Genomic DNA, 27,960 nt, shown 5'->3' with positions numbered 1-27,960 from the left:
TTAGATAGGTCTGTAGTTCTATTCATCCTTCATATATTCTCTTCTTGCACTTCTGTACTGTGTGATTTTAATTTTCTCTATCCCATTATAGGAGAGAAGCAACGCCGTTAAACCTGATTTGAACAAACACTTGAGTTACATTTTTAAAATCTTACTTGCATAATAATGTCTATTTTCAACACATATTCTAGAAAACTAAGGGTGGATCATGTACAAACACAAAAAACAAACTCCCTCCCTCCAAAACAAACGAACAACAATAAAGAAAGAAAACCCATGAAATGCCCAGGTTTAATTTTTTTTTCCACCACAGTGAAAAAGAGCAGTTAATAATAATCTTTTATGGAGAATATACATCAGAAAGCAGGATTGGCCTCAAAGCACAATTAGTCCTTTTGGTTCAGAGAACTATCAGCGGCTGAGTGGTGACAGGTATTGCAATCTCAGTTACAACTTAATGCTCTGTTAGGGTGGTGTATCAGGTTTTGTTCCATGGCTTTAAAAAGGACTTAGGACCAGGCCTTTAAAAGGCCTATATGGCTGCCTCCTTTTAGTAAGCACCCCTTAGCTTCAATAAGGAGTTAGAAATAAAGTCAGCCAACTTTCTGAAAGATGGTATTCTACAGCCGTAGAAGAAATCAGAAAGTGTTGGTACGTTGTTCATAGGAACTGTAGGAAAGGTTTTCATTTGCCCTTTTGTATGAACCTCTTATATTTGTTTGTTTATTTCAAACCTGGTGTAGACACAAAAATACCCCCGCAGCTCATAGTGTATTTGAACTTATTTCCTGGCGGGCTTTCTTGCCAGGTTAACTCTGAGCTGCCAGTGAATTTGCGGGTAGCATTTCATATACAGAAAGAACCTATCTTAATCAAATAACCTGTGATTGACAGAAAAAATTATCTCATTCAAAAGGGCAACGTTGCTTTCTCTTAATGCACAGGTTCTGGTAAAAGATTTCTATACAAGATTTATAAAATGCTCTACAAAACTTGTCATCTAATTGTGCTTAGTCAAAACAATGTAATGCTTCGGTAAATAAATTACTGTCTTAACTGGAGCACTCAAAGTTACTTGTGTTTGATTTAATATATATATCTCTCTATATTAGAAAACTCTGAAACCTGATGGGATATATTATACTGTATGTGTATATCTATCCTATTAAGAAACTATATCTAAGTTATCTAAACCAGAATAGTTGATATACATGACATCTCCATTAAATAGAACTTTTTGCTTAAAATTTCAGCAAAGCCAGAGAACTTTTACACTCTTGTGAGCTTACGGTTTGCCCAGTTAACCACTCATTTTGGAAGATACAGTTAAAATTTCATAACAGCCAATATTGTTCTCATCTTTGTCCTTCTTCTGAACACTTCTGTGACTCTTTGCCTCTTTATTTCTTCAGAATGACCTTCTGGAAAGCCCCTGGATTTAGGGTGACTTTTACTGCTGCTCAGACCCTGAATAACCACTGATGAGGTTTAAGAGGTACATCTCTCAATTCAGAGAACTGCACGGAGTGAAATGATGAACAGAATTATTTACAATCACATTCAGTCTTGCTTTGGTTCACACTGCACTTCTATGTGAAACCATAGGGGCTGGGAGATGGCTACGTCCCTTGGTTCACCCGGTTGACAATGTAGCTCTTGACATTGGGAATAGGCCGCACATCATTCTGGTGTTTGCGGCGTTCTATGAAGCATGCTAGGCGGGAGGTGTCCAGAGGGATCTTAGAGTAGCTGCCATTATGGGGCTGCAGCCATGGATGCTGTAAGCATGTGGCTGCCGTGGGCCGCCTCCGAAAGTCCTCCTGTAAGATCACATTGATGAAATCTCTGGCAGCGTTGCTCACACCACAGAAGTATTCATGGGGGAAGCTGAAATCCACTCTGCATACATTGATACATGTCTCCTCTTTGCTCTCATCCAAGAAGGGGGAGACCCCACTCAGCATGACATATGTCAGAACCCCAATGCTCCAGATGTCTGTCCCCAGGGAGACGGGGATGCCTTGGATGACTTCTGGGGCAGCAAACTCAGGGTTCCCCAGCAGGTGGTGAATGTGGAAGTGACCCGAAATCTGGACAGCATCCTCCAAGTCGATGAGCTTCACTCGAGGCACTGGAATCCGTAGGTCAATGAGCAGGTTTTCAGGCTGCGGAGATCCAAGGAGGAAGGGAGAAAAGAAGGGAAGTTCAGGCCTCTATTTTGACTACTCAAAAGACCTCATTAATTCAAACACAATTATGCTATTCTTTGATAAAGCCTATGGTGTATGGAAAATTCCCTATGCACTATGGAAACTGCATAGGAGACTTCAAAGTATCATTTTGAGCTTACTACACTTTGAGTTTGGGTTGTAATTCAGAGAAGTAGTTTGACATTGAAAATCATGTCTTCTTAACTACATTGCTTCTGCATTGAGTCAAGGAAATAATAAATTACTCATTTTGGTGAACAGGGGCTTCTTTTTGAGCAGCATGGAAGAAAACGTGACATTTGTTGGCTTACTTCTATGAAGTTAGATTAGGTAGGTAGAACTTCCCTAATTTCTCTCACACCAGATGTCATTGTGGCTCTGGTATATTCTCATTAATTCATGGATGATACACTTAAATTGTGTGACAACCCAGATTCTCTTTAATAGTCATAATGGGATGGGCGTGGTGACTCACATCTGTAATCCCAGCACTTTGGGAGGCCGAGGCGGGCGGATCACTTGAGGTCAGGAGATCAAGACCAGCCTGGCCAACATGATGAAACCCCATCTCTACTAAAAATACAAAAATTAGCCGGGTGTGGTGGCGGGCACCTGTAATCCCAGCTACTCGGGAGGCTAAGGCAGAAGAATTGCTTGTACCCAGGAGGCAGAGGTTGCAGTGAGCCGAGATTGCACCACTGCACTCCAGCCTTGGCAACAGAGTTGTCTCAAAAAAAAAAAAAAAAAAAAAAAGTCATAATATTCTACTCTAAGTAAATAAAATGAATTTGAATTTATATTCCTTATGAGTAATGACTATAAGTTGGACTTGGCCATTTAAGGTATTCCCTGCAAAGTTGACACTTCTTATTACCTTTATGTCCAAATGTGCAACCCTGCAGTTGTGAAGGTACTGCAGAGCCTCCATGATGTCTCGAATATAGAAAGCTACTTTTTCCTCCATCAGTTCATCATGATTCATAAGGTAGTCTAAGAGGCGGCCATCATCCATCCTGAAAGTAGGCAGGGAAAGGCAAAGGAAATATGTTTGATATGAAGAAATAGAAAAATAACACATATACAAATCAGTAAGAGCTCTAAGCTCTCTCATACTTCTTGTTATACATGAAGACTAAATGTGCAACACATGCATATTTAGTTAGAGCCTAAAGTTATTGTAATATTCAGAACTAAAATAAATATATTTACCAATATGGTGTACTGCGGGGAAGAAATATGAATGACCTTGTTTAGGAAACATTCTCCTTCATTAACTCTAAAAATTGCTCACGACAAAATGTTGTGACACCCATTTAAGAGGTTCGATTGCTAAGTAAAGAAAGCCTTCACCAAGAGAGGCTTCAGCAATATTCTGATTAACCGTAACCTAGGGGCTACAAGCAACCCCACATGTGTTTTGCAAAGTACTTCTTAATTTTATTTTATATCAATTTTAGAAATGAAGTCTCACTGTGTCACCCAGGCTGGAATGCTGTGGCACAATCATAGCTCACTGCAGCCTCGAACTCCTGGGCTCAAGTGATCCTCTTTCTTCAGCCTCTCACATAGCTGCGATTTCTGGAGGACGCCACTGCGTCTAGCCAAACTACTTTCATTTGTCAGTTTTTAGTTGGGGAAAACAGAAAGTAGGCAAAGTTTGTTCTTTGCATTATTGATTCTTTGCCCCACTCCCACCCTGCCACCTTTTTTTTTGTTGTTATTTGTTTGTTTTGTTTTTGAGACAGTCTTTCGCCCAGGCTGGAGTGTAGTGGCATGATCGCGGCTCACTGCAACCTCCACCTCCCAGGTTCAAGCGATTCTGGTGTCTCAGCTCCCCAAGTAGCTGGGATTACAGGTGTGTGCCATCTAACCCAGCTAATTTTTGTATTTTTAGTAGAGACAGAGTTTTGCCATGTTGGCCAGGCTGGTCAGTAACTCCTGGTCTCAAGTGATCCACCCGCCTGGGCCTCCCAAAGTGCTGGGATTACCGGCATGAGCCACCGTGCCCGGCTCTTGATCCCTTTTTGAATCCTTTGCCTTCTGGGCAACTTTTCCAACCTTGAGAACTGTGATTGAGAACATGGTATATGGAGCCATCCAGACCCAGATTCGAATCCTGGTTCTGCGACCTACCTGCTGAAGGCTGGGAGCAAGTCATTTGAACTCTGTGTTTTGGTTTCACCAAAGTGAACCATCTTTAAAGTGGGAATAAGAACAGCAACAAAATAATAACAATTATTATTCATTATATTAATCTAATATAATGAATTAATATTATCTTATAATATAGTGGGTGAATATTACTATTCACCTATTTCATTATGAGGATTGTGCAAGGATGGAATGAGATGATGAAGCATTTAAGCATAATTAGTAGCGTAGGTAAGTGCTAAATAGATGGTAGCTATTCTCAGCCACCCTCTGTCCTCTTACACCCAGGAGTTACCAAATGCATTGAGTTGTTAAAGGCACATCCCCAGGAAATCCCCATGCAGAAGAGCCTAATCCAGGGTCAGAAATGACTTTCAGTTACAGCTGAAATCACCCTGGCCAAGTTTTCCTCTTCCCCTCTAGCTTGCTCCTTCTCACTGGTGTCTTCTACTTCCCCTAACAGGAGCAAAGGCTAGAACCCATGCAAGCCTCTTTTGCTTTCCTCTGACCCTGCTAGGGGTGAGGTAAGAGTGATCAGAGTAGATGGAGTAGGATTTGGCTTGTTAAATACATTCCCCTGAACTTCTTGGGGTCATTAAGGGAGCAATTAACAGCAGCACTGCTCCAAGTGAGAGAGTCTTAGCCACCAAGTTCACCTTTAGAGTTTTTGGGTAAGGCAGATGCCTGCATCCCACCCCAGAATAGGGAATCCAAATCTCAGTTGCCTGGTAAAGAAAAGCTCTCCCAGCAATTCTGGTGACCACCTAAGGGGAGGCCACTGTCACATAATTGGCAGCATAAGTATGTGCCACATAAGCATAACAGGATAATGAGATCCAGCACAGGGATTAGCTCAGGCACTGCCTCTCCACAAACTTCCCCTGAACTTCAAGTTCAACCAAGCACCTACGTTCTCACAGCAACCTTCTCCAGTGCATGCATGTCTTTCTTAGTATTTACCATGTTATATTAAAATCATCCATCTATCTATCTATTGGTCTTCCTCATTAGACATGTAACTCCTTGAGGGCAAAAGCTACATCTTTTCCCCCTGTTTTTTTTTTTTTTTTTTTTTTTTTTTTTTTTTTGAGACGGAGTCTCACTCTGTGGCCCAGGCTGGAGTGCAGTGGCATGATCTTGGCTCACTGCAACCTCAACCTCCTGGGTTCAAGCGATTCTCCTGCCTCAGCCTCTCGAGTAGCTGGGATTACAGGTGTGCACCACCACGCCCAACTAATTTTTGTAGTTTTAGTAGAGATGGGGTTTCACCATGTTGGCGAGGCTGGTCTCGAACTTCTGACCTCAAGTGATCCGCCCACCTCGGCCTCTCAACGTGCTAGGATTACAGGCATGAGCCATCATGCCCAGCCCTTTCCCCCCTATAAACCCTACCTCTGCCTCCTCTAAACTACCCTTATAACTATACCTTTGTTCCCCCAGCCCTGGCCCTGATCTGGATAGTGGTTGGTGCATAGTGAGTGCTCAGTAAATGTTTGCTAAACTAGTTCAACCCACTATTCATCTAACTTAATTCATCTAACAACATCTCTGGGATGTTGGAGGAATTTCAGTCTTCACAGATGAGAACCCGGGGCCCTGGCAAACTAAGTATTCTGCTTCAAATCACAGAGCTGGGACGTGAGCCCAGATTCCTCATTTCAAGAGCAGCTTCTTTCCGTTGCACTGTAGTAGCCCACTATCAGCACCTTCCCTTAAAACAGTAGTTGGCAAGTCTGAAGGGGCAGAAGTTCTGGGTCAGCTGAATTCAACCTGGTACATAGTGACAATACCTTTCATTGGAACTCAAGCGCAGATGCTGTCATCTGTGGACAAGCATAGTTCACTAGCAATAGAATATGCCTTTTGAGTTAGGAGGTTCCCTACAGACAGGTCAGGCTCTGAAAAAGACTGTTAAGTCTAAAGTGACAAACTGCCAACTACTTAACCACATACAGTTTAAGTTTCACAAAAGGATTACAGATGCTAGCAGCACTGCTTTTGTCCCCTCTGTTTTTTTTTCCAGCTGATTTTAAAAATAGCCAAACTTGCTTGCATTTTTGCTTTCTTATTTTATCATAAATAAATTTGTGGCAAGTTACTGACTCAAAGATCCCGTACACACACACCTAGACTAACAATCACGCAATAGCTGGACTAATATGGTAGTTGAAAAGCTGAAAATGCAGGCACTTCTTTACTGAAAACGGGTTCTTGTGGAGCCATACACAGCAATGGTCTTTGGCAGAAATGTCTGTCTCCTGTCTAGGCCAAGGGCCTCATTAGCACCAATCTGATCACATTTCTGTTACTTGTATCACTTCTGAAAAGACTCTGTTCTCTTTCATCTCTGTGATCTTTATCTAAACCACAGAGCATACTGTTTCTTCTTAGTCTGGGGTAGTGGTGGGGAGAATGGGACATTATTGCTTTATTAAATCTATTCTAGGGGTATATGGTTGCCTAAGTCCCTAGAAAATCTGGAATGAGTGGAATGTTTTGAAGGTAAGGCTCTCCCCTAGAAGGAATTTCTTGGGTGGTAAACTGGAGATGCTATGGTGGTGAACTGACACAGAGCCCTCTCTTTCAACTCCACCCTGTCAATCAGCCTACTGTCGACAAGCTCTTCCCAAACTCAAGCCCAGCCCAAGAGTCCATAATAGAAAGAAAATAAACATGGAAGGGAGAGGGATATGGGTTCAAGTCCCAGCTTCTCTATTCCTAGTCTTAAGGAGCTAGTTCTAAGGACTTCCCTTATCCCTACTATGATGTTTTAATCTTTGAAATGGAAATGACATTGATTATAAAATGGGGGAGAGAGTGCATGTTATATGCAGCACTTTGCAAATGATAGGACCTTGTATAAAATGTAACTGTCTTTTCCATTAATTGTGGGCAAGAGCTAACCCAAATGGATGGGGGCGACTTTAGAGAGACGGCATCTGTACTTACAGTTCCAAGATCAGGATGTAGGACGTGGGGGACTCATAGGTGTCATGGAGAGTGATGTACTGAGGGTGCTGTAGGTGCTGAAGCAGGGCAGCCTCGTGGGCAGCCTGTTCTTTCTTCTTCATTTTTTTACTAACAAATTTCACAGCCACATCTTTGCGGGTAGCTTTGTGAATGCATTTCTTTACTATAGAGAAACGGCCTCTGGAAAAGCAAAAGGGAAAGTTTACCAACATTCATCAATTAACTAGATATATTTTATTCATGGATAAGTAAAGTTTTGCGTGAAGTGGTCAGATAGATTTTATTAGGAATCCTACTCTCCTATATTTTTAATTATAATGTTATTCAGAAAATCCATTTTCCTTCTTTAGCATTTTAGGTTTTTTTGAGATGTCAAAAACTAATATATTATATAATTATATTATACATTATATTTTTGTATATAATATAAAGCTTTTTTTGTTTGTTTGTTTGAGACAGGGTCTTGCTCTGTTACCCAGGCTAGAGAGCAGTGATGTGATCATGGCTCACTGCAGCCTCAACTTTCCAGGCTCAAGCCTCTTGCCTCGGCCTCCCAAAGCCCTGGGATTACAGGTGTGAGCCACTATGCCTGGCCTAACTAATGTAATTTTTTTAACCAATATTTTTCTCTGCCATTTTGACCATCAACGGCAGTTCAGTTTTCTTTTCTAGGCAGAATACATATTTCTGTGAAATACAACAATAGAAACAGCAATAATGTTAAAGAAGGAGGAATTCTACTCAATGATAATTTTTAAAACATTTTTATTGTTTTTTTTCTCCTTCTCATACATACCAATTCTACTTCCTTCAAGGTCTAGCACAAATGCTACCTCTTTATGGGGCCATAACATGATGAAAAAGCCAGACTGTAGAGCCACTGCAAATTGGATTTTTTTTTTTTTTAAATTTCAATAGGTTTTTGGGGAACAGGTGGTGTTTGGTTACATGAATATGTTCTTTAATGGTGATTTCTGAGATTTTGGTGCACCCATCACCCAAGCAGTGTACACTGTACCCAGTGTGTAGTCTTTTATTTCTTACCACCGTCTCACCCTTTCCCCCGAGTCCCCAAAGTCCATTGTATCATTTTACGCCTTTGTGTCCTCATAGCTTAGCTCTCATTAAAAACATTTTTAAAGAGTCCATTGTTTCATTTTATTTTATGTTTGTTATCTTTTTATTATGAAAACTTTCTAATATACACAAAAGTGAAGAAAATAGCAAAATAGATCTCCTATGCAGCCAACTTCAATAATCATGAACATTTTAATCAATTTTGTTTCATCTATCTCTTTTCTATCCGCTGCTTTTTTTTTTTCCCCTGGAGTATTTTAAGCAACAGATATAATGTCATTTCACTCATAAATACTTCAGTTTACATGCCTATTGACAAGAACACTTAGAAATATATAACCACTCTGTCATTATTACATCTGACAAAATTACCAACTCCTGAAATAGAATGGTTCCCAGATACAGCTGTTGCCCTGTGGAAGGTGTCAAGAGAGCTCTGTAGGGGCACAGGTCAGCAATGGGGCAGATGAAGGGAGGGTCAGCAAGGTGATAAGGCAGCACCATCCAAGCCCTGCCCATAAGGTGTCCTAACCCACGAGCAGAGGAGTGAACAGTCTGAAGACCAGCCCATTCCTCCAACAGAAATGGGTGTGTCATGGCCACCATGAAGATCATCTAACTGCCTCCTTGACCTGGCTCTGTGCTCAAAAGGCAACTTTTTAATAATACTTTTTTTCCCATCATGTATTTGCATAAAATAAAATAATGTGCTAATAAGGCCAGGTGCAATGGCTCATGCTTGTCATCCCAGTGCTTTGGGAAGCTGAGACACAAGGATTGCTTGAGCCCAGGAGTTTGAGACTAGCCTGGACAACATAGTGAGACCCTTTCTCTTTTAAAAAACTTGTTTTTTTTAAAAATAGTGTACTAATTAGTAAAACAAGTCTTAGACAAGTATTTATTGAACATATATTATTTACCAAATATCATTCTTGGCACAGTAAACAAATATTTGGTCAAAATGGCAGTTTTGTGTCACATTATAAATTAATAAATTGCCATTCTGGTTTTTAACAGTGCTCTCTTTGTGAGTTTGATTATCGTAAGTTACTTCTTGCAGAGGAGTGAAATGGAACAATGAAAACAATTGAATGTTGAGGATAGCTCTCCTGAATTTAGTGGCCACATCAAGGTACTGCTAGCTTCATTTTTAGAAAAAGGTTTGTAGTTGTTAAAGTTATGCAGCCCCATGGTTAAAAAAGTCAATTATCTTTACAGATTTGTTATAAAAAAAAAAATGCATCCCCATTTTTCCTTCCCTAGAGTCTTGCTCTGTCACCCAGGCTTGAGTGCGGTAGCATGATCTTGGCTCACTGCAATCTCTGCCTCCCAAGCTCAAGTGATCCTCCAACCTCAGCCTCCCAAGTAGCTGGGACTACAGGCATGCACCACCATACCTGTCTAATTTTTTGTACTTTTTTTGTAGAGATGGGATTTAGCCATGTTGCCCAGGCTGGTCTTGAATTCCTGAGCTCAAAGCGATCCATCCACCTTGGCCTCCCAAAGTGCTGGAATTAGGCATGAGACACCGTGCCTGGCCTGAGAGGCAGTTTAATACATCAATTTAATATAGTTTAGCAGATTATTGAAATATTTACTTATATGACTCTCAATCATATGCTTTGAGTGGCTACTTCTTCATTTTTCAGTTTTAATTATTTCCGTTGACATCCCACTATGGAAGATGAGATTTTAGCCTCCTTCCTCCCTCTGTCCCTGCCACATAACTACTATCCCCATCCACTGTCCTCCCAATAAAATTATAATCAATATTCAGTGTCTACATTACTACACTATGTCTATGCTATTCACAATTGAGCCTCTAGTAAACTATGAATACTTTTCCTTTTTCTGACAGAATGCAATCTTCAATCATTTCTGACAAAGAGTGCCTGGGAAATAAATTGTTTCAGACTTGCATATCTCAAAATTTGTACTTATTCTACTTTTATACTTGATTGTGAGTTTAGCCGAGTATAATCCAGTTGGAAAATTTTTCAATCACAATTTTGAAGGAATTATTCTGTTGCCTTCCAACTTCTATTGTTATTGGTAATGTTAACTGTTAATGTCTAAAGCATTATGATTCCTAACCCTTCATGACCCCTTCTCTTCATGGAGAATTTGTAGGCTCTTCTTTCTTCCTAAGTGTTGAGAAATTTCACAATTATGTGCTGCAGTATGATCTATTTTCATCCATTAGGTTGGGCACTCAGGTGCTCTCTCAATTAGTAAACTCATGTCTTTTCATTCTGGGAATATTTTATTTTTTAGAAATAATTCCTTCTTCTCTGTATAATTTGTTCTATTCTCTCTTTCTGGAATTTCTGTTTTTCAAATTGGACCTTCTAGCCTAGTCCTCTAATTCTTCTTTTCCTATTCTATTTCCCATTTTTTTTTCCCGGTTACTCAGATTTCTGGGAAATTTCCTCAACACTGTCTTCCCACACTTCTATTAAGGCTTTCAGGCCAGTTGCAGTGGCTCACGCCTGTAATCCCAGCACCTTGGGAGGCCAAGGTGGGTGGATCACTTGAGGTCAGGAGTTCAAGACCAGCCTGGACAACATGGTGAAACCCCATTTCTACTAAACATACAAAAATTAGCCAGGCATGGTGCTGCGTGCCTGTAATCCCAGCTACTTGGAAGACCAAGGCACAAAAATCACTTGAACTTGGGAGGCAGAGGCTGCACTGAGGTGAGATTATGCCACTGCACTCTAGCCTGGGTGAAAGAGCAAGGCTCTGTCTTAAAAACAAAAAAAAAAAGGTTGTTTGTTGTTTTTTGTTTTTTGTAGAATTATGCTCTTGTTTTATAATTTCTTTTTTTTTTTTTTTTTTTTTTGAGACGGAGTCTCGCTCTGTAGCCCAGGCTGGAGTGCAGGGGCCGGATCTCGGCTCACTGCAAGCTCCGCCTCCCGGGTTTACGCCATTCTCCTGCCTCAGCCTCCCGTTGTTTTATAATTTCAATATTATCCTTTATCTAAGGATACTAATGAGAGTTTTTGGAAGTCTTTTGCTATATAGTGTGTTTACTTTCTTCTACTTTTGTTTTGATTTCTGTCTTTAATGTTAAAGATTTTCCTCAACTGTTCAGAAATTCTTAGTAGTTAAATTCATTTCACCTGGAGGATATTTTTTGCTAGATTTAGAATTCTTGGTGGCTAGCTCTTTTCTTTCAGCATTTTAAAGATGTTGGTTCTGTTGTCGTCTTGCCTCCATGGATTCTGATGAGAAATCTGCTGTCATTTGAGTCACTGTTCTACCTGAATGTAATATGTTGTTTTTTTCTCTTGTTTCTTTCAAGATTTTTTTTCATATATTTGTTTTCGGCAGTTTGATTATAATGTGTTCTGGGCATGGTTTTTGTTTGTTTTTTATTTAGGTCACTAAGCTTCTTTAAAAATTTGTGTCTTTTGCCAAATTTGGGACATTTCTAGTCACTATTTTTTCAAAATTTTTTTCTGCACAAATCACTTTTTTCTTTCCCTCAGGAGTTCTAATGACATGAATGTCAGACCCTTTGATATTTTTCCATAGGACCCTGGGGTTATGTCTAATATTTGTAAAACATTTTTTCTCTCTATTCTTCATGTTGGATAATTTATATTTCTTCCTCTTCAATTTCACCAACTCCTCCATCAGCTTTGTTCTGTTATTGAATCCATGCTGTAAATTTTAAAATGTTAGATATTATATTTTTTGTTATGCAATTTTCATTTAAAAATAATTTCTATTTCTCTGCCAATAACTTCTATCTTTCCATTCATTTCAAGAGTGTTCACCTTTACCTTACAGAAGATGGTTGTAATTGCTACTTTAAAGTCTTTGTGTGATAGTTCCAATATTTGGATCATCTCAGAGCTGGCATCTGTTGATTGTTTTCTTCCCGAGAATTTTTTAAGTTTTTTTCTGCTTTTTGTAATGTTGAGCAATTTTAGATTGTATCCTGAACATTTTGAATGTTATGTTGTGAGACTCTGATTCTGTTAAAATCCTCTGGAGAAGGTTGATTTTTGGTTTATTTGTATGTTTTGGTCAGTAATCAGCTTGGTTAGGTTCAGGCTGCAAGTTCCGTCTCACCTTCTGTGGGAGGTGGTTCCATTGTCAGTTCAGTTTTCAAAGTGTTTACTATGCTTTTAGGTCTGCCTCTTGTGAGCACCACACAAAGAGTAGTCTGAAGCTAAACAGTCACTGCGCAGTGGTTTACATCATAGTCCAGTTCTCAGAGCCTTGCTATATTTCTTTGAATGTGCCTTACACATGCACAGCCGGAAGGTGGCCCAGGATTTGAGTCGTTTCATATAGAACTAGGAGATCTTCTTTTGCTTTCTCCTGAGATTTCCCCTGCATTCTTTATCTCCTAAGTGCCCCTTTTTGAAGTTGTCTGGCCAGAAAGATGGGATTCCCTCAGAGGTTTAGCTTCCTGCACTGTCATGCAGTTTCACATGACTGCCCTTGGGGTGAAGGAGTGACAGTAAGGAGACAGAAAAAAACAAACAAAGCATGAATTATTCTGTTCTCTCCACTCAAAAGGTTCCCCTTTCTTTGTCCTTTGGCCAGAAATGTAGGTTTTTCTTGGAGTTTTTGCTCTTTGTGCATGCTACATAGTTCTTTGATTTGGCCCACACTTGTATCAAAGCTGGGGAGATAAAGGAGAAAAGAGGAAAGAAGAAAAAAGGAAGGAAGGAAGAAGGGAAGGAAGGAAGGAAGGAAGGAAGGAAGGAAGGAAGGAAGGAAGGAAGGAAGGAAGGAAGGAAGGAAACTGCTATTCTCCTTGTCATTAGCCATTCTTCAAATTTTTACTTTTCTTTCTTTCCTTTTAGTTTTTTGAGACAGGCTCTTGCTCTGTCGCCCAGACTGGAATGCAGTGGTGCGATCTCGATCTCCTAGGCTCAAACAATCCTCCCACCTCAGCTTCCCAAGTAGCTGGGACTACAGGTGTGCACCACCGTGCCTAGCTAGTCTTTTCTTTTATTTTTTTTAGAGATGAAGTCTCACCATATTGCCCAGGCTGGTCTTGGACTCCTGGGCTCAAGTGATCCTCCTGCCTCAGCCTCCCAAAGTGCTGGGATTACAGGCGTGAACCACCACATCCAGCCCAAGTCTCTTGACTTTCCATTCTCATCTCTATTATTTAATTTAATACCCAGGTATTGCTTTTTGTATCTTGTCCGGGATTCTGGTTGTAATCAGTGGGAGATAAAGGCTACAGTGGGTTTACTATATCATGGCCGGCATTGGAAGTTGGCTCATTTTGAAAGTTCAGGAATAAAAACGTGTTTGGTGGCAGGGCATGGTGGCTCACACCTGTAATCCCAGCACTTTGGGAGGCTGAGGCAGGCAGATCACCTGAGGTCAGGAGTTTGAGATCAGCCTGGCCAACATGGAGAAATCCCGTCTCAACTAAAAATACAAAAATTAGCTGGGTGTGGTGGCAGGCACCTGTAATCCCAGCTACTCGGGAGGCTGAGGTAGGAGAATCGCTTGAACCTGGGAGGTGGAGGTTGCAGTAAGTCGAGATTGCATCATTGCACTCCAGTCTGGGAGACAGACTGGAGTGTCTAAAAAAAAGAAAAGAAAAGAAAAAAGATGTTTAGAAGCTCTGAGCTTGTGGGTGAAGCCTGTCAACTTTTACTTTACTACAGAGTAATTTGACCAGACTGCTCAAATGGGAAAGCTCCATAATCAGTATCTTTAAGTCTTTCCTTTTGGGCTGGTTAGAGTTCCCAGAGAAAGAGCCCCCTGCTTTCTGCCTAGAGGGTGAAACCCTGGCTGTCAACCTCTGGAGGTCCAGCGGATAAGAGAGCTGGGTTCTCAGTACCCAGCATGCATACATTCTCATATTGTCCCTGTTTGCAGAATGGCTCCACTGTCTTCAACTGTGCGTGGTGTCCCCAAGGGCAGGGATGCTCCATTTTTCCCTTTCCAGAAAATAAAACTCCAGGCCGGGCATGGTGGCTTATGCCTGCAATCCCAGCACTTTGGGAAGCCAAGGTTGGGGGACTACTTGAACCTGGGAATTCGAGACCAACCTGGGCAACACAGGGAGACCTTGTCTCTACGAAAAATTTAAAAATTAGCTGGGCATAATGGTGTGTGTCTGTAGTCCCAGCTCCTTGGGAGGCTAAGAGGATCACTTGAGCCCAGGAGGTCAAGGATGTAGTGATTGAGCCACTGCAGTCCAGCCTAGGTGACAGAGTGAGAACCTGTCCTAAAACAACAACCACCACCACAACAAAAGAAACAAAGAAACGAGAAAGAGAGGAAGAGGGAGGAAGGGAGGAAGGCATGGAAGGAGGGAAAAAGGAAGGAAGGAAGGAAGGAAGGAGGGAGGGGGGGAGGGGGGGGGGGGGAGGAAGGAAGGAGGGAGGGAGGGAGGGAGGGAGGGAAGGAAGGAAAGAAGGAAGGAAGGAAGGAAGGAAGGGAAGAAGGAAGGAACAAGGAAGGAACCAGTCTTTTCTTGGATGAGGAAAGACAATCACACAGATATTTGAAGCTGGGGAGCAGATTTGGAGCCAGCTTATCCCTTGAGAATGCTGACCGGTTGCCTGTATAGAATCTAAAAAGGTAGGACCAGGCCTCCAGGTAAGGATGGCAGGCTGAACACAGACATTAGTTTTCACTCCCTTCTGAGACACAACTTCTCAAAAAATTTTGGCCAATCCTTTCAATTTTAGCATCCTCCTTCTACCTACTTCCAGAGTACTTGATGCTCCTAATACCTGAGCCTTTGGGTAATTCTGCTGCAAAAATTACACTGGCCCTCATTTGACCCCATGACTGACTGACTCAGTTCTTCAAGATCATTTATCATTCTTTCATCTGTTTTTCTGTGTCTAATACTTTATTTTTGTCTCTTCTTCCAATGTCCTCATTCTTATATGCCTACTTTAAAAAAAAAAAAAAAAAAAAAAACCCTTCATTGTAGTTTCAATGAAATTTAGGAGGAAGTGAAAATAGATGCCTGTGTTCAACCTGCCATCTCACCTGGAGACCTGGTACTGCTACCTTTCTGTATAGCAATGAGTATAGGCAATGGTCAGCATTTCCAGTGACAACCCCCTGCCTTCTTTATACTGCATTGTTGCCTATATAGTTCATTCCTGGTTAAACACGCCATACTCAAGTGCCCTTTCCTTCTAGGATGTGCTGTAGGAGAGAACATATTCCTTCCTGCACTGTGGTTTTTTATAGTATTTAATTACCAGAGCGCTCCTTTTAACAGAATAGTCACAAAGGCCCAGAATTCCAGTTTAGGTATGATGAAGAAAGTCGATTCACTTCCACAGCCCTGACACAAATACCTTTCCTGTGTCTCACATTAACATCTCCATGTATTATTTTGGCCGGGTGCAGTGGCTCACGCCTGTAATCCCAGTACTTTGGGAGGCCAAGGTGGGTGGATTGCTTGAGCTCAGGAGTTTGAGATTATCCTGAGAAACATGGTGAAACCTCGTATCTACAAAAAAATGCAAAAATTAGTTGGCTGTGATGGCTCACGCCTGTAGTCCCAGCTACTTGGGAGGCTGAGGTAGGAGGATCACTTGAGCCTGGAAGGTCGAGGCTGCAGTAAGCAGTGATCACACCACTGCACTCAAGCCTGGGCAACAGAGTGAGTCCCTGTCTCAAAGAAATAAGGAAAAAGAATAAGAATTTCCATGTATTATTTCTATTCTGTTAATGTACAACATTTTGAAAAGATCTTCTGAAAATATGAGGACTATTCTTGGGAGAGAGGAAAAGCTTCAGGCTGTTAGGGACTTTAAAATAAAAACATTGATTACTTTTGAACAGATAAGAAAATTGATCTTCCCTTTGAGAAATATCAAACTAGCCATCTGTTTTAGCTAAAACATGCCTTAATCTATGGCTAATAATAGCAAACGCATGTCTCCAGGAGGAATTAACTGGGACATCCAGGTGATGAAACCGATTTCATTTAGAACTAGCTGGGGATTTAATTGGCCCATTATTGGGGGTCATGTTTAGCTTCACAAATTTCAACATAATAGAGCAAACTAGATTTCAGTTACTAGAGCTTATTTTGGACAATAATTGATATGATGAGAAACAATATATACCAGTAAAACAAGCCCAGGCTTGGAGTTAGGTAGCCCAGAATTTGAATCCTGGCTCCACACCTCCGAGTTGTGGAACCTTGAGAAAGTTACTTAACCTGACCCTGAGTTTCCTTTACTGAAAATATACTTCAAGCTGGGTGAGATGGGTGGCTCATGCCTGTAATCCCACACTTTAGGAGACTGAGGCGGAAGGATTGCTTGAGCCAGGAGTTTGAGACCAGCCTGGGCAACATAGTGAGAACTCCATCTCTACAAAACAAGAACAAAAAATTCTTGTAAAAGTTTGCCAGGTGTGGTGGTGTGCACCTGTAGTCCCAGCTACTTGGAAGGCTGATCATCCTCCTGCAAGCCTGGGGGGATTGCTTGAGCTCAGGAGATTGAGCGTGCAGTGAGCTATGATAGTGCCACTGTATTCCAGCCCTGGTGACAGAGACAGACCCTGTCTCAAAAAAAGAAAAAAGAAAAAAGAAGACAAAAAGACAATATACTCAGCCGGGTGTAGTGGCTCAGGCCTATAATCCCAGCACTTTGGGAGGCGGAGGTAGGAGGATCGTTTGAACCCAGGAATTCAAGACCAGCCTGGGCAACATAACAATACCCGATCTCTATCTTTTTTTTAAAAAAAAAAAAAAGAAAGAAAAAAGAAAGAAAATCTGCTCAAACAGTATCTCATAGTGTTGTATGGATTAAATTAAATAATGTTTGTGTATTAAGCAGTAGGGCTCAAACAAATAAACAAAAATAACATTTGTATGTAGGATCTGCTTAGTATCTAGAATGCTATAGATACGGAGATCCTCATTATCATCATCATCATCACATACATTTCCTTGGCTTTTTTCTTCTGTTTGGCTACACAAAGAAGACAGGAAAGGAGAGGTAGAGTTTGTTTTTGATGAAAGCTGCTGTAACGGAAGGCAGGAATGACATGGTGACTCCTGCCTAAGACACAGGAATAAGGACCATTTGGCTTCCTCTATAACTTCTGTCACAACCACACCAGTTAAAAAATGTTATGCTTCACTGAGAGATGCCAATCAGAGATAGAGATGATGCCGATGGCCCACTGTTAGTGGGTATTCTTTTATTTATACATCCGGGGGCATGATCTTATGGGTGGGCAACTGTAAGATCTACCCACATTCCCTCACCCAGACCTGGAGGCTAAAGCATGTATAGGGATGAACCCCTTTTGTTTCTTTCCCATCAACTATTTTGTGGGCCAGGTGATAGAGTTTTAATTTTTCTGTTAAAACTCATATTTGTATCCATTTTATTTTTGAGGACACACTAAATGTTCTCTAACCAAAATACTGCAAGTGAGAGAGAGAAAGAGAAAGGTATGGATGTGTATATGTGTGGCAGGGGGAGGACTGGGATTAGAAATCCTCATAAGATAATTAATGTGCTTGGTACACGGGCAATATAGAGATCTATACCCAACAATTAGTGATTATACAGTCTTCCCAGCAACATATGGAAGTTTTTACAAAAATTAATCATGTGCTACTCATAAAGCAAGTCCAAACAAAAACCAAGGAATCAGTACCATATAGATTTTCTGACCACAATGCAAATTAAGTCAGAAATCAGTAATAAAAAGATACTTTTAAAAACTCATACATTTAAAAATCTCATATCTATAAAAACATGTTTCCATTATAACGAGATCAAATAAAAATTCATGGTTGGAGAAAACTACATATAACTAATAAGGAAAATACTGCATATCAAAACTCAGACCTATAGCTAAAATTGTAGTTTGAAGAAAATTTTGGGCCTTAAATTTTCATATTAGAAAAGAAGAAAGGCTGAGAATTGATGAATGAAGCATCCAACTTAAGAAGTTAGAAAAATAACAGTAGAAATGGCCGGGTGGGCGGCTCATGTCTGTAATCCCAGCACTTTGGGAGGCCGAGGCTGGAGGATCACCTGAGGTCAGGAGTTCGAGACCAGCCATGACCAGCATGGAGAAACCCCGTCTCTACTAAAAATACAAAATTAGCTGGGTATGGTGGCACATGCCTGTAATCTCAGCTACTCGGGAGGCTGAGGCAGGAGAATTGCTTGAATCTGGGAGGCGGAGGTTGCGGTGGAGCCGAGATTGCACCATTGCACTCCAGCCTCCAGCCTGGGCAACAAGAGTGAAACTCCATCTCAAAAAAAAAAAAAAAAAAAAAAGAAAAGAAAAGAAAAGAAAAGAAAAAGAACAGTAGAATATATAAATATTTTAGTTGTTTTCTTGCTATGGAAAGAATTGCATTTGTAAAAGAAATAAACAATGACAACAACAAAAAGTTATTATTCTGATGTGATGTTGCTAGGTGTTCATGAACGAAGGAATAGAAAACTGTGTCATTACCTTCCAATTTCATTCAACTCAGTGTAAGCTGAGTCAAAATTTTCCTTCCAAGAAATGGTGGCACCATCAGCAGCAGCATCTTCGGAAGAGAGAGAATCCATTTACAATATCGAGGATGTCATATAAGAATAAAGAAAAAATTAACAGAAAAGCTCCAGAGCAACCCCAAAGCAATTCTCATGACCAAATATGGAGTCTGACTTAGTGGGAAAATGCCATGATTCTCTGGAATGTTATTTTAAAAAATCTTCCAAGGGGAAACTGACATGACAGAGTTGGCTTCTCTCTCCCGTCTACTTAAACAAAGGGAAAACTCAGGACAATCAGAAATATGACTTCTGGATATTTTAAAAGATAAATTTGGGAGAAAAATTTAAAAGGGATAAAAGAACACTTTGAAAGCCTAGAAAAGCTGGTGAAAATCAGGGGTATAAGGAGGATGCAGAGAATGAAGGGAAAAGTTACAAGGTCAAGAAAGGAGAAAAGGAAAATACATTTTAGAAATTTCTCTTTCTAGCCTGAGCCACATAGCAAGACCCTGTCTCTACAAAAAATTAAAAATCAGCCAGGTGTGGTGGTGTACACTTGTAGTCCCAGCTTCTCAGGAGGCTGAGGTTGGAGGATCACTTGAGCCCAGGAGGTTGAGGCTGCAGTGAGCTATGATCGCGCCACCGCACTCCAGCCTGGGGGACAGAGCGAGACCCTGTCTCCAAAAAAAAAAAAAAAGAAAAAATTCTCTTTCTTATCCCACTCTTCTCAGGCATTAATGAGCTTATCTGGTATACTGAAGGATTTAACTTAAACCACAATATATGCTTGGGTAGATTCTTTGGCAGTATTACCTTGTGTGATGTGTCAATTCCTTGGCAATAATTCATGCACGCGTGCACACACACACACACAGAGCATGCACAGCAATACGCATTTGTGTCATCTGTTGGGGACCAAGGTTCACAAACAGCAAAACACACAGCATCATCTGGGGCTGGAGCAAGTGAGCGGCCTGGGAGGATAGGGGTCACATGAGCAGCCTGGCTCGGCTGACCCTGGAGCCAGTTCCCTCAGGTTTCCCAGAGCACAGCCTGGCTGAGACTGAAGGCAGCTTATCCATCTTGAATTCTGAGGAAACGGAGACCCAGGGCCTAGGTTTCTGCATGAGTCACAGGCTCGTGGGAACAAAGCCAAAGTCACTGGGAGAAAACTGGACTGACAGTGGGGCTGGAACTGGAGAGCATTTCTGGATTCAGGTCGGGCAGAGGTGACTTAGAGGGTTTCCCAGACCCCTCTGGAGACTCCAGAATTCCCTTAACCCCAAAGCACACAGGTCCATTGTCTTTCGAGTACAGTCAGCCGCCCCCCACCCACTGCTCTCCCCAGTACACACAGACCACTCCCTTGCACTGCCCGAAGTCTCACCATTTGGCGATTTCTTTCTTTCTTTTTGTTTTTGTTGTTTTGTTTTGTTTTTTTGAGACGGAGTCTCGCTCTGTCGCCCAGGCTGGAGTGCAGTGGCGTGATCTCGGCTCATTGCAAGCTCCGCCTCCCGGGTTTACGCCATTCTCCTGCCTCAGCCTCCCGAGTAGCTGGGACTACAGGCGCCTGCCACCACGCCCGGCTTGTTTTTTTTTTTTTTCATAGTTTTAGTAGAGATGGGGTTTCACTGTGTTAGCTAGGATGGTCTCGATCTCCTGACCTCGTGATCCACCCACCTCAGCCTCCCAAAGTGCTGGGATTACAGGCATGAGCCACTGCACCTGGCACTAAATTAATATTTATAAAGTACCTTTGATTTATAATATATGATGACTATGACTTATATACCATCTATATGTTTTCTTTTTCTTTTCTTTTCCTTTTTTTTTTGATACAGAGTCTCCCTCTGTCGTGCAGGCTGGAGTGCAGTGGTGCGATCTCGGCTCACTGCAAGCTCTGCCTCCTGGTTTCACACCATTCTCCCACCTCAGCCTCCCAAGCACTGGGACTACAGGCGCCCGCCACCACACCTGGCTAATTTTGTTTCTGTATTTTTAGTAGAGACGGAGTTTCACCGTGTTAGCCAGGATGGTCTCTATCTCCTGACCTTGTGATCCACCCGCCTCGGCCTCCCAAAGTGCTGGGATTACAGGCATGAGCCACCGCGCCTGGCCTGGAGATTTCTTTAGGATAGCCAAGTTTTCTCTTCCAAAATGTCCCTGGGATGAAGATGATTTGGGCAAAATAAGAACCTTATTTGTAAAATACTCGTATTTAGCTAGCTATATGTGTATCTTAATTAATTTTTTTAACAAATCTACATAAAATTATATCCATGTTGAAAAAAAATTCTAGGATGATTGGGGGTGAGGAAACTATGAAATCCTCATGTTGTAGTGAAGCCCTTCAGCCAGGTGGCTTTTCTCTCCCCCATTTGAAGTGGGTGAGTCCCTCATGCAGGGAGGTACGTTTACGGCTGGCAGGGGTGCCCGGGTGGGAGGAGGCTTGTTTCACTGTCTCAGAAGAGGGGCAGAGAACATCCATAGGACTCGTGACTCCTGCCTGTAACTCTCCTTTCCTGGGGCATACTCAGTCCCCAGGGAACTTGGCAGATGCAGGGGTAGGCATCGGTGCAGACCTAACATTTGCCCAAGATGCTTGGAGCTAGACTTTACAGAAACATTCTTCTCAGGCCTCTAAAATGTTGCCTGACTGGAGCCACCAAGTGCCTCTTGCATGGTGGCCTGACATGTCAACGTGCCCATGAGTCTGTGACAGGCAGCCAGGTGTCTTGCCCCCACTGCCTGGGGGGCCAGGGCTGGGCTGGGACTCACCATATTCTGGAAGTCGCACAAACTCCGAGGGCTCGCTGGGAAGGCTGATTCCCCAGGGGTTACTGGCACTGACTCTGAACTGATAAGGACACCCGGGACTAAGGTCTTCGATGACGAGGTAAGTGTCCAAGGTCGAAGCCACCGACTGCTGCCAGATCTGAGAACCTAGTGTACGGTTTCCCAGGAGAGGGAAAGAGAAAAGCCAAAGGGATATTGTTTCAAAGACCTTCAGCGAACAAAGAAAGGAAAATAGACACATTCAATTCAAGGGATGCTTGTGGTTACCATGTCAGGCTCTCCAAGCCTGTAGGCCAACTATGGTAGTTTGGGTTCAATTTCCTACATGACGGAATAAATGGTGAGAGGCGTGGAAGAAGCTGGCCTACAGATTCTGTTTACTTTCAAATGTGCAAGTGTCAGAGTGAAAAGACATAGATAATACAGAATTTACAGAGGACACGAGGTAAACTTTTAATAAGGCCAGAAGAGTATATTTTTAATTAATAACATGAGAGAAAATATGCATGTGGAAACTGAAACAAAATGGAAATTAACATGCATTGAACACTACGTACATGTAAAATCCAGTGGAAGGTGTCTTCAACATAATTCTCTCATAGTTAAATGAGATTTAAGACAGAAAGTTAATTCTGTCTTAAATCCACAGAAATCCAGTGAGGTAAAGGACTAATCTTACTTTACAGATGTAGAAACTGAGCCTCAGAAATATTAAACAATTTGCCCAAGAGAACTTAGTGAGCTGAACTATGAACTGGATAATGCTAAGGTAAATATGAACTTTGTAAAATGTGTCTCCCAGCTCACTGTTAATACTTTTGTGCTAACCTGGGAGACACAAGAGTGAACAGCTTAAGAAGGATGCAGAAATAAATGGGTTGATAACTGTTTAATAAAAAAGAAGGAGAAAGAAGAATTAAAATACTAAGCATAATGAAAAGTAGAATAAAACAAATGGTTTTGGTTCGGGTGATAGGGTAGCAAGCACTTGCTTTCAGTTCAATTGTGTAATTCCTAATGTGATTCAGAGTAATTGTGTTATGACTCTGAATAACTGTGGTTGCGTTATTAACAATTAGAGCGATCTGGCAGCTTCTATTTTAACTAATTCTTCTTGCTAACTAGATGGAAGTCTCAGTTGTTTCTAACTGCTGAAGAAACACATTCACTTTTAGCATGTAAATGTAACAAATGTTAACAGTTTAAATTGTACAATTTTAAAAGGCACAATTAAAAAATATATATTATCTTAATTTTATCTGGGGGTAGGTAGGGGTTGTAGAAGTCCACCCGTACCACACTAGTTATTTCTCTGGGAGAAAGATCACAAATTAGCCAAGTAGACATCTGAGTTCTAGTGCTAGCTCTGCCTCTCATTAACTATAATCTTGTGTTTCTTAATGTTCTTTAGGCCTTAGCCTCCCCCTCTGTAAAATGTGCTTGATCATCCCTGTCTGGGTGATTGAGCGTGTTAAGTAGGGATATATGTATGAAGGCACCTTGAAACCTGCCCTGGGTCATAAATATGTCAGGGAGGTTTGGATCATCTTAGCCAAAAGAGCTGCTGAACATCTGGGATTAGAAGGCAGCTGTAATCTGGCACTGAGGCCTCTGAGCTGAGTTGGAAGACACGACAAGGAACAACTTCTGAAAGATGAGGAGGCTAATGTGTTTACAATTCTGAAGGACCTCCTAGAGATGAAGAGAAGACAGGAAAACAAGAGCCAGAGGCCGGGCGCCGTGGCTTATGCCTGTAATCCCAGCACTTCTGGAGGCTGAGGCAAGTGGATTGTTTGTGCTCAGCAGTTTCACAGCAGTCTGGGCAGCGTAGTGAGACCCTGTCTCTACTAAAAATACAAAAATTAGCCAGGTGTGGTGGTGTGTGCCTGTAGTCCCAGCTACTCAGAAGGCTGAGGTGGGAGGTTGGCTTGAGCCCAGGAGGTGGAGGCTGCAGTGAGCCGACTGCACCACTGCACTCCAGCCTGGGTTGACGAAGCCAAACTCTGTCTCAAAAAAATAAACAATAAAAATAAAGGAGAAGAAAAGTGGCTCATGCCTGTAATCCCAGCACTTTGGGAGGCCAAGGTGGGAGGATCATGTTAGCCCTGGCGTTTGAGACCAGCCTAGGCAACATAGTAAGACCCTGTCTCTATTCAAATTTTTAAAAAAATGGTTAAGATGGTAAATTTTATTGTGTGTGTGTTTACTACAATTTTAAAAATAAATGTTTTAAAAGAAGAGACAAGACAAAGGAGAGCAGAAGATAGTGCACCTTCCTCTCTGTACTCCACAGTGTAACCGGAAATAGTGCAGTTTCCTGTGCTAGACGGGGGCAGCCAACGGAGAATCACAGAGGTGCAGCTTCTCTCCTGGGCAATGGGGCGGTTAGGGGCTGCTGGAACACCTATGGAGACAGAAATCAGGATCAGGTGCTATTTCTGCAGAACTTGGCATTGTACACCAAGGTATAAGGTCATCTAGGAAACATTACCTAACCCACGTCACAATTTTTTCCTGTGACCTTCTCCACCAACTGGCATACCTTTCTCCAGGCCCAAGGCAGATGTAGGAGACACACCATGCTGTCTGAAGTTCTTCCTTGGGCTAAATACTGCACCCTGAAGATAAAACTTGGCCAGGGAACTAACATGTTGATGGTAGGTTTATGGTAGGCCACAGACAGCTCTTAGAAAGATTTGTTCTCTTCTCATTTGCCAGAACTTTATTATTTTTGAATTTTTACAATGGACGATTTCTCCCCCATGTCGCAGGGAGCCCTTATAATGTTCACGTAAAATGTAGGACCAGGTGTGCTGGCTGACACCTATAATCCTAGCACTTTGGGATGCCAAGACCGAAGGAACAATTGAGCCCAGGAGTTCGAGACTCCATCTCTACAAAAAGTTTAAAAAATGAGCTGGGCATGGTGGCACATGCCAATAGTCCTAGCTACTTAGGAGGCCGAAGTGGGAGGATAGCTTGAGCCGGAGAGGTTAAGGCTGCAGTGAGTGGTATCATGCTACTGCACTCCAGCCTGGGCGACAGAGCAAGGCCCTGTCTCAAGAAAATAAAAGTTTGACTAACATACATTGATAGCGACAGAAAGTAGAGCAGTGGTGGCCAAGAGGCATTGGGGAGGAGGGAATGGGAAGTCATTGCTTAACAGGTACAGATGCAGTTTCAGAAAGATGGGAAGGTGAAAAAGTTCTGTGGATGGATGGTGGTGATGGTAACCCCAAAACGTGGATGTACTTAATGCCACTGCACTGTACCCTTATTTATTTATTTTTAAACTGTACATTTTAAGATGGTTAAGATGGGATGGGCACAGTGGCTCATGCCTGTAATCCCAGCACTTTGGGAGGCCAAGGTGGGAGGATCACGTTAGCCTTGGAGTTTGAGACCAGCCTGGACAACATAGCGAGACCCTATCTCTATTTGAATTAAAAAAAAAAAGGTTAAGATGGTAAATTTTATTGTGTTTTACTGAAATTTAAAAAATAAATGTTTTAAAAAGTATTGTGGAAAACACAGCAGAATCCCATCTCTACAAAAATGCAAAAAAAATTAGTCAGGTGTGGTGGTGCACACCTGTAGTCCCAGCTAATCAGGAGGCTGAGGTGGTCGGATTGCTTGAGCCTGGGAGGTCAAGGCTGCCATGAACAGAGATCATGCATGGGCAACAGAGCAAGAACCTGTCTAAAAAAAAATTATTTCAAAAGGTCTGACTAACAAACAGGCTGTACCTTGCACTTTGACTGTCGCGGACGTCGATGTGGTCCCGTGGTCATTTGTTGCTATGCAGGTATAAATCCCGCTGTCTTGAGGCATCAGATTACAGATCTTCAGGGTGATTTCTCCAGAATCACTAGGGACACCAAAAGGATGCTCTTCAGACTCCAGGAATGAGACACTTGACTGCTGGGTAAAATCCCATAGGGTGGGCACATGGCATGCTGAACTGAGAGTCCTCAGGCCCAAGGTCAGACCCTGGTCAGTGAGCTACCTACATACCTTGGTGATCACCCTGTCTCTCTACATCTCCAGATGGCCATGCCCATCTCTCAAGTTTGTTGTACATGAGGGATAAAATAAGGAATAAAATGACATAAGAATTACAGCATGGTTTGAAATATATAAAGTCATATGCAAGTTGTGGCTCATAGTATTAGTAGTAGTATTACCACTAGCAACTTCGTCCTAGAATATTTTCAGTTTCACAGATCAATAATGAACAATGGAAAAAAAAAAGGAAAGACTCCAAAATAAACATACTTTAAGTATTTCAAATTCTAGATGTGGGATCCTTAAAATAATTAAGTGAATTTCTAAGAAAAGGTAAATTCCATCACCTAAATGATAACTTCCCCATTCATCCCAATATAATATATATTCATCCCCAGGGGAGAACTGCTCTGAAATACAGAAGTCACAGTCAGCTCTGCCCCTTCCCCAGGGTTATGATATCCCCTGGCGCTTTTCATGATCCTCACCAACCACTGCCTCTCACACTGGGCTTCTTGGACCCACTGATATTTCGTGATCTGGCCAGTTAGTCTCTGCTGGGAATATCAAGGAATGATGGTCTTCTTCTTTTTCACATACACGCAAATTAAGTCAAGGAATGACAGTTTCTTGATTCTAGGTGCTTCTTCCACTAATGTTTCTCAAACATCTAGGGCTTGCTACTGCTTGTCCACTGTAAGCAACGGTACACAATCCAGTTCATAATTGGTAACAATAAATGCTGACAGAATGACTGGGAGGCAGTCAGCTAAGCTTTGTTAAATCGACTTTGTGTGCAGAAGCATGCTTGCGGCTTGATTTTCTATTGCACATTTTGGAATGAGTCGTTTCTTTTTCTAATAACATTGTTCTTAGGTAAGGAATTAAACATCTCACTGTTTCACAGTATCCTGAAGGACACAAAAAATGTCAGCATGTCCAGATGTGAGGATTACATTTTTACTACAGGTCTGGAGCCTTTGCCACTTAATCAGAAGTCTAAATCTTCTGACTTAGAGATTTACTTGGGGATCTGTAGGGAAAGATCATCTACCAGGGTGAATGTAAGGCAGTGACTGTAAAAGCTCTTCATAAGTATGGTGCGTGCTTGACCTGAGACATAAAGGTTTATGTTTTCCCTGTTTGTTGAATGTGGGTCCAGAGCACAGTCTTTACAAACCATTCTGTTCGTCCCAGGTATGTCGACGTGGTGCTGAGCACCGTGGGAAATGCGTGCTGGTGCTGCCGCAGGTGTGTCCATCAGGCTGCAGCGTGAGTGGCAGAGGCTGTGACTAACACTTGCAGCATTGAGTCTCCTCAGTCTCCCTCTAATCAAGGCCAAGTGTTTGCCCTAGAACAGGCTCCAGGGCAGCTATTTTCTTGCAGAGCCCAGTCGCCAGAGCAGAAGTTGCACCCCAGATTCAGCCTCTCAGTGCTGTGCTAAGGGGCTGCTGGTGCTGATGTTAGGGCAATCAGCTTACCAAGAGGAGACGGTGTATGTGGCTGAGCTGTTGTCAGTGTCAAGGATGTTCTGGTCTGGACCCTTCCAAGTGATGGTGGGCTTTGGCCGCCCACAGACTTTGCACTGCAGTACCACTGTGTCCCCAAGCAAGCAGGTGACATCCACCAAGGGCACAAGGAATTCTGGGGCCACTATGATCAAATCAACATATATTCACATCATTCAGAGCAAACTTAGAATAAAACAGCCATTTTTTTAACACACCACTCTCATTTCCCACCCGTGTCACATAATGATTCAAATAACCTTCAGCATAACACCGCAGAGTCATCTGGGTCTCTTTAAAAAGTGTTTAAAAGTAATAACTATTTATTGTAGAAAAATAGGAAACATAAACAGAAAGAAAGAAAAGCTCCATAATGTCATAATCCAGAGATAATTACTGTGCGCATTCTGGTATATATCCTTTTGGGCTTTATATAAACAGACTTCTTATAAAAATTGGATCCCATTATACATATTGCAAACTTTAGTCTTTTCATCTAATAGTTTATCATAAACCTCTTTCCTCGTCCATTGATACAGAACTATATCACCATTGCTTACAGCCAGTGCTTTAACGCTGGATTAACTATAGTTTATTTAACCAATCTCCGTTTCCAATTGTAATGCTTTTTAACTCACCTTCTTGGATGAAATTTGGATTTAAGATCTGAAAAACAAAAAGAAACAGAAAATTGCTTGAATCCTAAACTACTAAAAGAGAATAAGGGGCTTCACCCTATTGAATAAAAACAAAGTACAATTTAGGGAGATG

General features: G+C 41.8%; 1 protein-coding gene across 16 annotated transcripts in view; it reads right to left on the bottom strand.

Annotated features, from left to right (window-relative positions):
* Positions 1-273: 273 nt before the first annotated feature.
* KALRN (kalirin RhoGEF kinase) overlaps positions 274-27,960 on the bottom strand; it is a 690,448-nt gene continuing 662,761 nt past the window's right edge. For 11 of the 16 annotated variants that reach the window (XM_031662269.1, XM_031662306.1, XM_031662320.1 and 8 more), the window contains 9 exons: positions 27,828-27,855; positions 27,163-27,334; positions 25,423-25,544; positions 23,949-24,080; positions 21,659-21,823; positions 18,852-18,930; positions 7,311-7,511; positions 3,085-3,223; positions 274-2,165 (listed from right to left, as the gene is read on the bottom strand). In XM_031662269.1, the coding sequence (XP_031518129.1) occupies positions 1,620-2,165; positions 3,085-3,223; positions 7,311-7,511; positions 18,852-18,930; positions 21,659-21,823; positions 23,949-24,080; positions 25,423-25,544; positions 27,163-27,334; positions 27,828-27,855 (1,584 nt within the window). In that variant the 3' untranslated portion in view covers positions 274-1,619. Of the gene's footprint in view, positions 2,166-3,084; positions 3,224-7,310; positions 7,512-18,851; positions 18,931-21,658; positions 21,824-23,948; positions 24,081-25,422; positions 25,545-27,162; positions 27,335-27,827; positions 27,856-27,960 lie in introns of those variants that run through there. The other 5 variants (XM_021933119.2, XM_031662287.1, XM_031662381.1 and 2 more) reach the window with 3 other exon arrangements.

The sequence above is a fragment of the Papio anubis genome, chromosome 2 (assembly GCF_008728515.1).
Source record: "Papio anubis isolate 15944 chromosome 2, Panubis1.0, whole genome shotgun sequence".
NCBI classification, from domain to species: Eukaryota; Metazoa; Chordata; class Mammalia; order Primates; family Cercopithecidae; genus Papio; species Papio anubis.
This window is presented reverse-complemented; position numbering and strand designations above follow the sequence as displayed.